The sequence below is a fragment of the Mandrillus leucophaeus genome, unplaced genomic scaffold (genome assembly GCF_000951045.1).
Source record: "Mandrillus leucophaeus isolate KB7577 unplaced genomic scaffold, Mleu.le_1.0 Scaffold15, whole genome shotgun sequence".
Classification (NCBI taxonomy): Eukaryota; Metazoa; Chordata; class Mammalia; order Primates; family Cercopithecidae; genus Mandrillus; species Mandrillus leucophaeus.
Window position 1 is genome coordinate 3,002,782 of NW_012101476.1, and position 10,206 is coordinate 3,012,987.

Sequence of the window (10,206 nt, forward strand, 5' to 3'; positions counted from 1 at the left end):
TGCAGTGGCGTGATCTCGGCTCACTGCAAGCTCCGCCTCCCGGGTTCACGCCATTCTCCTGCCTCAGCCTCCCAAGTAGCTGGGACTACAGGCGCCCGCCGCCACACCCGGCTAATTTTTTGCATTTTTTAAAAATACAGACGGGGTCTCACCGTGTTAGCCAGGATGGTCTCGATCTCCTGACCTCGTGATCCGCCCACCTCAGCCTCCCAAAGTGCTGGGATTACAGGTGTGAGCCACCGTGCCCAGCCATAACTTTTTTTTTGAGACAGAGTCTTGCCCTGTTTTTGTGAGTACAGTCACGTGATCTCAGCTCATTGCAACCTCCTCCTCCTGGGCTCAAGTGATCCTCCTGCATCAGCCTCCCAAGTAGCTGGGATTACAGGCACCTGCCACTGTGCCTGACTAATTTCTGTATTTTTAGTAGAGATGGGGTTTCACCATGTTGGCCAGGCTGGTCTTGAGCTCCTGACCTCAGGTGATCTGCCTGCCTCAGCCTCCTAAAGTGCTGGGATTACAGGCGTGAGCCACCACGCCCAGCCATAACATGTTTTCACATGACATCTCAAGCAAAAACAGCCTGAGAAGTTAATTCTGCTTTGAGGCAATCCAATAAGCAAACAGCAGTTGGACTAACTGTCCTTGTACCAACTGACTGTCCCCCTATCCCGATCAAGCTGTAGGGACCAGACACTGTGTTAGGCACTAGGGTATGAAGATCGTAACACAGAATCGATTCCTTCCAAGAGCTCAGGCTTGAGCAGAACACACATCTCCTCCCCAAAACAGAACCAAAAACCATTCAACAATGGCAATGTGCAGGGTATTTTGCTTCGAGAGAGGCAAGAACAGGGAATTGTGAGAGTGGAGAGGCACAAAGGAGAGTGTGCCTACATGTGCGAGGGAAGGCTGGAAATGCTTCCCAAAGGACCTGGGCACCTGAGGGATAACAGCGATGCTCTGGGAGGAGGGTGGTGTTGGCAGGAAAAGCGGACTACTTAACAAGAACGGTGGCTCTCATGTGCAGAGGCCACGCCACGACTGCCCGTTGTGGGAACAGGTTATTTTGGCTGGAGTGTGAGATATGTGAGGGCTCCAGAAACACAGCCAGCTGTGGTAACTCTCAAGGCCTGCTGTTCCAAACAGGATGAAACACATGCTATGACACGCCCTTTAAAAGTGTAATTGAGATTATGAGAAAGACCGGGAAATCCCCAGGGGCCAGAAACAAGAAGAACCTGAAGAACAGAACTAAACGAATCAACTCTAGTGCCGTGGGAACCTGTGGGAGGGTCTCCTAGCAGACTGGCCACGGGAAGGGAATCAGAACTCAGACGCCAACTCCAGAAGGCCACAGCCTCAGGAAAGGGGTGTGAGGAGACAGTTCTAACGGAGGGGCAGGAGACAATGACATTGTCCTCTGAATAAGTTTTGGGGAACATGGTAGAAGCAAATGAAAAATCCAAAATTTAGGATCTTTGGGATTCTCATTAAAAAAAGGACAAGCTCACTGAAGACGAACTCAAAGTAAAATAAACTGATTTACAAAACAAAAAAGAAACAACCAGCCCGAACGAGAGTCTGCAAACGCAACAGGGATTAAAGCCCTAAGAACTTGGGAAATCATCATCAATCTGAAGGACAGTCTAATATAAATATAAAAATATTGGTGCAGACAAAAAGACTAAAGGGGATCCATACCGCATACCAAACACGCAAAGGAACGAACACCAAACAGACCCAATATTGAAATGGAGAACAAGAAATTACAAAAGAACTAGACAAAAACCATGGGGAAGTATTTTTTTCAATGATGGCTAAAATTCAAAAGCCAGAAAAGAAGCAAATAATATAGGTGATCTTGTTCACAGGAAAAGACCAATGACAAAGGCCTCTGTAATACCTAAACAGTGCCTCTATTTTGAGGAAAATAATAGAAAAAAGTGAAAAAGACACGAAGCAATGGTTCATAGAAACAACCCTTAAATATACGAAAAGATAAACTTCATCCTCATTTACTAAGAAAAATAGAAATAGAAAGTATACTGAAACATCATTTCTCTATGAAACCCCGAAACCCTGAAGAGTGTGACCCTATATTGTAATGGCAAGCTCAGAGGAAGCCTGCAAGTACTCTGATGCATTCCCGGGGGGATCTGGTCAGATGTAACCTCTAGGGAGGGTAAACTGCAGTATCTGTCAACATTAAAATTCATTTCACTTTTGAGCCAGCAATCCCGCTTCTAGGAATTCACCCTGTAGATTCACCTGCAACGTGGGAAATGACACACGTACGGGATTATTCACCATGGCAGTCTGCAGAAGACCAGACACAACCTGGTGTACACTGATAGGCATGACAGTTATGATCATGGCTCACTGCAGCCACAACCTCCCAGTCTCAAGCGATCCTCCCAACTCAGCTCCCGGGAGGAGCTGGGGCTAGAGGCACAAACCACCACACCTGGCTCATTTTTACGTAGCGATGAGGTCTCACTATGTTCAGCCCAGCTGATCTCGAACTCCTGGGCTCAAGCCATCCTCCCACCTCAGCTTCCCAAAGTGCTGAAAATATAGGCGTGAGCCACCACAATGGCCTAAAGCCCCTCTTTCTAGTAACTCTTAACAGACACCATCATCTTTGAAGACAATGAGGTGAAAATAGAGTGATGTCTTCTGACGTAAGCGTTAAATGAACAGTTAACAGTTATTCTGGGACATGACCATATGGGCCATATCTTTTTGTCCAAAGATGATTCAAAGATGTCCAAAGGTGATTCAGATCAAATGACTGTCTCACTTACAATGAGGCTGATCTAAGCACGGCGGGGGAGTAAGAAATATTCTGCTCGTGTGTTGTGACACACGGGAAAACGCATCTGCTAGCTTCTTCACAATGTCAAAGAGCACTCAGCACCAAACAGCATTTAGTGACTTAAACTTCTTAATAAAGATGACAAGTCTTGGGCAGTGAAATCTCTGCTCTAGTAATTCTTCATTAAGTCAGCAGTACGTAAGTTTACTAATAAGTCACTTTAACTTTTTCCTTACAGAAGTTTTCATCACTTTCAAGATTTAAAAAATAAACTAATCCTCTTCTGTCTAAAAATAAAACTAACTCAAACTCTGAGTCACTTTTAAAATAATAATAATCATTATTAGTATTTTTTGAGACAGCGTTTTGCTCTTGTTGCCCAGGCTGCAGTGCAATGGCGCGATCTCGACTCACTGCAACCTCCACCTCCCGGTTCAAGCGATTCTCCTGCCTCAGCTTCCCGTGTAGCTAGGATTACAGGCATGCGCCACCATGCCTGGCTCATTTTTTTGTATTTTTAGTAAAGATGGGGGCAATCCAATAAGCAAACAGCAGTTGGACTAACTGTCCTTGTACCAACTGACTGTCCCCCTATCCCGATCAAGCTGTAGGGACCAGACACTGTGTTAGGCACTAGGGTATGAAGATCGTAACACAGAATCGATTCCTTCCAAGAGCTCAGGCTTGAGCAGAACACACATCTCCTCCCCAAAACAGAACCAAAAACCATTCAACAATGGCAATGTGCAGGGTATTTTGCTTCGAGAGAGGCAAGAACAGGGAATTGTGAGAGTGGAGAGGCACAAAGGAGAGTGTGCCTACATGTGCGAGGGAAGGCTGGAAATGCTTCCCAAAGGACCTGGGCACCTGAGGGATAACAGCGATGCTCTGGGAGGAGGGTGGTGTTGGCAGGAAAAGCGGACTACTTAACAAGAACGGTGGCTCTCATGTGCAGAGGCCACGCCACGACTGCCCGTTGTGGGAACAGGTTATTTTGGCTGGAGTGTGAGATATGTGAGGGCTCCAGAAACACAGCCAGCTGTGGTAACTCTCAAGGCCTGCTGTTCCAAACAGGATGAAACACATGCTATGACACGCCCTTTAAAAGTGTAATTGAGATTATGAGAAAGACCGGGAAATCCCCAGGGGCCAGAAACAAGAAGAACCTGAAGAACAGAACTAAACGAATCAACTCTAGTGCCGTGGGAACCTGTGGGAGGGTCTCCTAGCAGACTGGCCACGGGAAGGGAATCAGAACTCAGACGCCAACTCCAGAAGGCCACAGCCTCAGGAAAGGGGTGTGAGGAGACAGTTCTAACGGAGGGGCAGGAGACAATGACATTGTCCTCTGAATAAGTTTTGGGGAACATGGTAGAAGCAAATGAAAAATCCAAAATTTAGGATCTTTGGGATTCTCATTAAAAAAAGGACAAGCTCACTGAAGACGAACTCAAAGTAAAATAAACTGATTTACAAAACAAAAAAGAAACAACCAGCCCGAACGAGAGTCTGCAAACGCAACAGGGATTAAAGCCCTAAGAACTTGGGAAATCATCATCAATCTGAAGGACAGTCTAATATAAATATAAAAATATTGGTGCAGACAAAAAGACTAAAGGGGATCCATACCGCATACCAAACACGCAAAGGAACGAACACCAAACAGACCCAATATTGAAATGGAGAACAAGAAATTACAAAAGAACTAGACAAAAACCATGGGGAAGTATTTTTTTCAATGATGGCTAAAATTCAAAAGCCAGAAAAGAAGCAAATAATATAGGTGATCTTGTTCACAGGAAAAGACCAATGACAAAGGCCTCTGTAATACCTAAACAGTGCCTCTATTTTGAGGAAAATAATAGAAAAAAGTGAAAAAGACACGAAGCAATGGTTCATAGAAACAACCCTTAAATATACGAAAAGATAAACTTCATCCTCATTTACTAAGAAAAATAGAAATAGAAAGTATACTGAAACATCATTTCTCTATGAAACCCCGAAACCCTGAAGAGTGTGACCCTATATTGTAATGGCAAGCTCAGAGGAAGCCTGCAAGTACTCTGATGCATTCCCGGGGGGATCTGGTCAGATGTAACCTCTAGGGAGGGTAAACTGCAGTATCTGTCAACATTAAAATTCATTTCACTTTTGAGCCAGCAATCCCGCTTCTAGGAATTCACCCTGTAGATTCACCTGCAACGTGGGAAATGACACACGTACGGGATTATTCACCATGGCAGTCTGCAGAAGACCAGACACAACCTGGTGTACACTGATAGGCATGACAGTTATGATCATGGCTCACTGCAGCCACAACCTCCCAGTCTCAAGCGATCCTCCCAACTCAGCTCCCGGGAGGAGCTGGGGCTAGAGGCACAAACCACCACACCTGGCTCATTTTTACGTAGCGATGAGGTCTCACTATGTTCAGCCCAGCTGATCTCGAACTCCTGGGCTCAAGCCATCCTCCCACCTCAGCTTCCCAAAGTGCTGAAAATATAGGCGTGAGCCACCACAATGGCCTAAAGCCCCTCTTTCTAGTAACTCTTAACAGACACCATCATCTTTGAAGACAATGAGGTGAAAATAGAGTGATGTCTTCTGACGTAAGCGTTAAATGAACAGTTAACAGTTATTCTGGGACATGACCATATGGGCCATATCTTTTTGTCCAAAGATGATTCAAAGATGTCCAAAGGTGATTCAGATCAAATGACTGTCTCACTTACAATGAGGCTGATCTAAGCACGGCGGGGGAGTAAGAAATATTCTGCTCGTGTGTTGTGACACACGGGAAAACGCATCTGCTAGCTTCTTCACAATGTCAAAGAGCACTCAGCACCAAACAGCATTTAGTGACTTAAACTTCTTAATAAAGATGACAAGTCTTGGGCAGTGAAATCTCTGCTCTAGTAATTCTTCATTAAGTCAGCAGTACGTAAGTTTACTAATAAGTCACTTTAACTTTTTCCTTACAGAAGTTTTCATCACTTTCAAGATTTAAAAAATAAACTAATCCTCTTCTGTCTAAAAATAAAACTAACTCAAACTCTGAGTCACTTTTAAAATAATAATAATCATTATTAGTATTTTTTGAGACAGCGTTTTGCTCTTGTTGCCCAGGCTGCAGTGCAATGGCGCGATCTCGACTCACTGCAACCTCCACCTCCCGGTTCAAGCGATTCTCCTGCCTCAGCTTCCCGTGTAGCTAGGATTACAGGCATGCGCCACCATGCCTGGCTAATTTTGTATTTTTAGTAGAGACGGGGTTTTTCTATATTGGTCAGGCGGGTTTCGAACTCCCCATCTCAGGTGATCTGCCCGCCTTGGCCTCCCAAAGTGCTGGGATTACAGACCTGAGCCACCACACCCAGCCAAAATAATTATATAAATATCAAGTGACCAACTCCTGGCCGCATTTAAGTGTGCAAACTGAACTATTTTAAGCAGGCCCTGACCTCGGACACAAATGAGAAGTAGGATGGAAGGTGCCCATTTACCGACCGGCTCGATAAAGAATCCCTAAATCATGGTACACAATGATTTCAGGTATTAAGTCCCCTAATGTTAGGTATATTTTAAGGGGAGATTTTTGACCATGGTGAATTTCAAACACCTTAGTTGGTGTGAGGGAAAAAAAAAAAATTTGAGGAGGGGATGGGGTCTCACTCTGTCACCCAGGCTGGAGAGCAGTGGCGCAACAAAGGCTCACTGCAGCCGTGAATTCCTGGGCTCAAGGGATCCTCCCAGCTCAGCCTCTTGCATAACTGGGACTACAGGCACACACCACTAGGCCTGGATATTTTTTTTTTTTTCTCTTTTGAGGCAGAGTCTCGCTCTGTTGCCCAGGCTGGAGCGCAATGGCGCAATCTCGACTCACTGCAACCTCTGCCTCCTGAGTAGCTGGGATTATAGGCACCCGCCACCATGCCTGGCTCATTTTTTTGTATTTTTAGTAAAGATGGGGTTTCACCATGTTGGCCAGGCTGATCTCGAACTTGTGACCTCAAGTGATCCTCCTGCCTTGGCCTCCCAAAGGGCTGGGGTTACAGGGGTGAGCCACTGTGCCCGGCCTGGGCTGATTTTTTTTTATTTTTAGTAGAGATGAGGTCTCACTATGTTGCCCAGGCTAGTCTCAAACTCCTGAGCTCAAATGATGTCCCTGCCTCAGCCTCCCAAAGTGCTGGGAATACAGGCGTGAGCTGCTGCACCCAGACAAAATATTTTTTGAGCAGTAGATCCTTCACACACACAGCAAAGGCATGCTCTGCCTGCTTGTAAAACCAGCTCTTATTTTAAAGCATATCAGACAGAGTTTTTACTTACCCTACTGTCTCTGTATATATCGAACACAACTGTAAAGGAGAAAAAAAGTCCGTTATTAATGAACTAATATTTCATGATGTAAATCTCCTTAAAAGACAACAGAATATAAATGATCCTGAGGACTTAATGCTTCTAAATCTCAAAACTTCAAACATAAAAAGGCATCCTGCCATGTTTTATTTATGTAACTTTGCTTTACTGTTCTCTGTTCCCCAACCATAATCCCCTATATTTAAAAATTCAAACCAAACACCAACATCATCTCAACCAGTTCCCCATCATAGACCGGTTCTATGGGAATGACGGGAGGAGTCACTGAGCAAAGTACTGGTGAAAGGGGCATCAATCACTGATCCGGGAGAATGCAATGAGCAAAGCTTATAATAGAAAGCAGAAAATCGAATGAGGCCTGAAGCATGATTCATCTTATTTTAAATCAAATCTGCCACAGAGCCCAGTCTTGGCAAGTAGAGAAAATGTCAATCATAGCAGATATAATTTTCAGATGTATGAAAACTCTCACACAATATACTTTCAATTCCTAAAAACAACCCATAAATGTTTACTTTGTAACTGGTGCTGTCTTTGATCATTCAGAGAAGCTGGAAAGGTAGATAGACTTTCTCTGTAGACAGCTCCTTTGAAATATACAATCAAACATCTAAAATAAGAGGGGGAACTGACTTCGCAGTAAAAATAGATTTTAGTTAAGTAAGATGAAATTAACATGGCTGGTGCGGTGGCTCACACCTGTAATCCCAGCACACTGGGAGGCTGAAGTAGGCGGATCACTTGAGGCCAGGAGCTCAAGACCACGCCTGGCAAACATGGCAAAATTCCATCTCTACTAAACATACAAAAAATTAGTCGGGTGTGGTGATGTGCACCTGTAGCCCCAGCTACTTGGGAGACTGAAGCAGGAGAATCACCTGAACCCAAGAGATGCAGGCTGCGTGAGCCATGATCGTACCACTGCACTCCAGCCTGGGTGACAGAGTGAGACTGTCTCCAGATAAAAAAAATAATAATAAGAAGAAGAAATTAATATACAAACTATCAAAAATAACAAATAATAATATAGTAAAATACTTAAAATACAGTATTTCAAATCTAGTTATTAGGATATACACCATAGTAAATAAGGTCCAGCAACACTGTATATTTCATTTCATTTTACTGGATCAATAAAAAAATACTCACAGTCTTCATCTAAGAATTTGTACTGTATGTGTTTCTTGAAAAAGTCTTGTATACATCTGCAAATTTCTTCCTTTTGTTTAGAAATATGATCATAGTATTGTGTGTAGTCTCTTTGAGAAATACCTGACAAGAAAATATTTTACATTCTGTTATTATACAATATTCTTTTCAAAAACATCAATACGTGATTTAAACATTTTGTGGAAAGAACCATTAAAGTAGATCAGAAGATCACCCGGATGGGTACTGCATTACACACAACCCAGCTGTAAGGATTCATATGAACAGGTGAATCCTGAAGTACTACACTGCCATGTCTTCTTACTTCTGGAAGAATTTACTGTTGTTTTTTTTTGAGACAGAGTCTCACTCTATTGCCCAGGCTGGAGTGCAGTGGCACGATCTCGGCTCACTGCAACCTCTGCTGCCCGAGTTCAAGCGATTCTCCTGCCTCAGCTCCCGAGTAGTTGGGATTACAGACACCTGCCACCGCGCCTGGCTAATTTTTTTTTTTGTATTTTTAGCAGAGACAGTCTTTCACCATCTTGGCCAGGCTGGCCTTGAATTTGATCTCATGATCCACCCACCTCGGCCTCCCAAAGTGCTGGGATTACAGGTATAAGCCACCACACTCGGCCTTTTTTCTTTTCTTCTTTTTTCTTTTAGAGACAGGGTCTCATTCTGTTGCCCAGGCTGGAGTACAGTGGCACAATCATAGCTTATTACAACCTCCACCTCCTGAGCTCAAGTGACCCTCACACCTCAGTCTCCCGAGTAGCCGGGACTACAGGCATGTGCCACCATGCCTGGCTCATCGTTTTATTTTTTGTAGAGATGGGGTCTCAGTACATTGTCCAGGCTGGTCTTGAACTCCTGGCCTTAAGCAATCCTCCAGCCTTGGCCTCTCAAACTGTTGGGATTACAGGTGTGAGCCGCAGCACCTAGCCCATGGAAACAGTTATTTTCATTTAGTAAAATGGAAGGAATTCGAAGTCACAAACAGTCTTGTTATGTAAAACATTAAAGCAGCAATTCTAAGCCCGCACACGTAATCAACTGCTGCTGCTTTGATTTCCTCCAAAGAAGTCTCTGCAAATTGGTATACTCTTCCACTTTCTTTGGGAAAACATCATTCTTCACCAGATGCCTGCCATATTCATACTGTATTGCCTAGAAGCAGTCTATTTTTCTTGTTCATACGTGCTACTTGGCCTTCACAGCCTGCTCGTTCAAGCCATGGAAAAGTAAACATTCCTTTTTTCAGAGTGACTTGCTGACATGAGTCCAAACACACTAACGAGACTATTACACAAACTCCCTGAATTTGCTCCGGTCCTAGGGAAAAGTTCTCTGCTCTGAAATTCGGGTTTCCTATTCCTCAATCATGTGCCAACAGGACCCCCTCCTTTAGAGCACCTACACTGCAGCTTCCCCAAGAACATCGAGCAGTATGAGAAAGGCGAACACCCCAACTTTCTTTCAGGTGGGTTAACACATTTCAACATCACATTCAATGAATCAATACTGCTGATTTGATTGTATTCAAATTACACTTTTCCCGGTTGAAGATAAATTTTACTTCATGGAAAACATGCATAAACAAAATAAAGAACGAATTATCTTCAATATTTCACTTAAATAAATCATAGCAAACAAAATAGTAACCTGAGAGGAAATAAAATGGGTGTCTTAGAAGAATGCACTTACTTGTCCACATATTTTCTCTTGCTAGAATAATAAATAGTGCCCCAATAATAGAAATAAAGGTTCCAAAACTTGACTTTTTTTTTTTTTTTTGAGACTGAGTCTGGCTCTGTTGCCCAGGCTGGAGTGCAGTGGCCGGATCTCAGCTCACTGCAAGC

The 10,206-nt window shown here is 43.7% G+C and overlaps 1 protein-coding gene across 1 annotated transcript in view; it reads right to left on the reverse strand.

Annotated features, from left to right (window-relative positions):
• CDC123 (cell division cycle 123) overlaps positions 1 to 10,206 on the reverse strand; it is a 70,465-nt gene that overhangs the window by 14,019 nt on the left and 46,240 nt on the right. Inside the window, exons 9-10 of the mRNA XM_011974894.1 lie at positions 8,345 to 8,467; positions 7,145 to 7,173 (exon numbers count right to left, since the gene is read on the reverse strand). Coding sequence (XP_011830284.1) covers positions 7,145 to 7,173; positions 8,345 to 8,467 — 152 coding nt within the window. The remainder of the gene's footprint in view (positions 1 to 7,144; positions 7,174 to 8,344; positions 8,468 to 10,206) is intronic.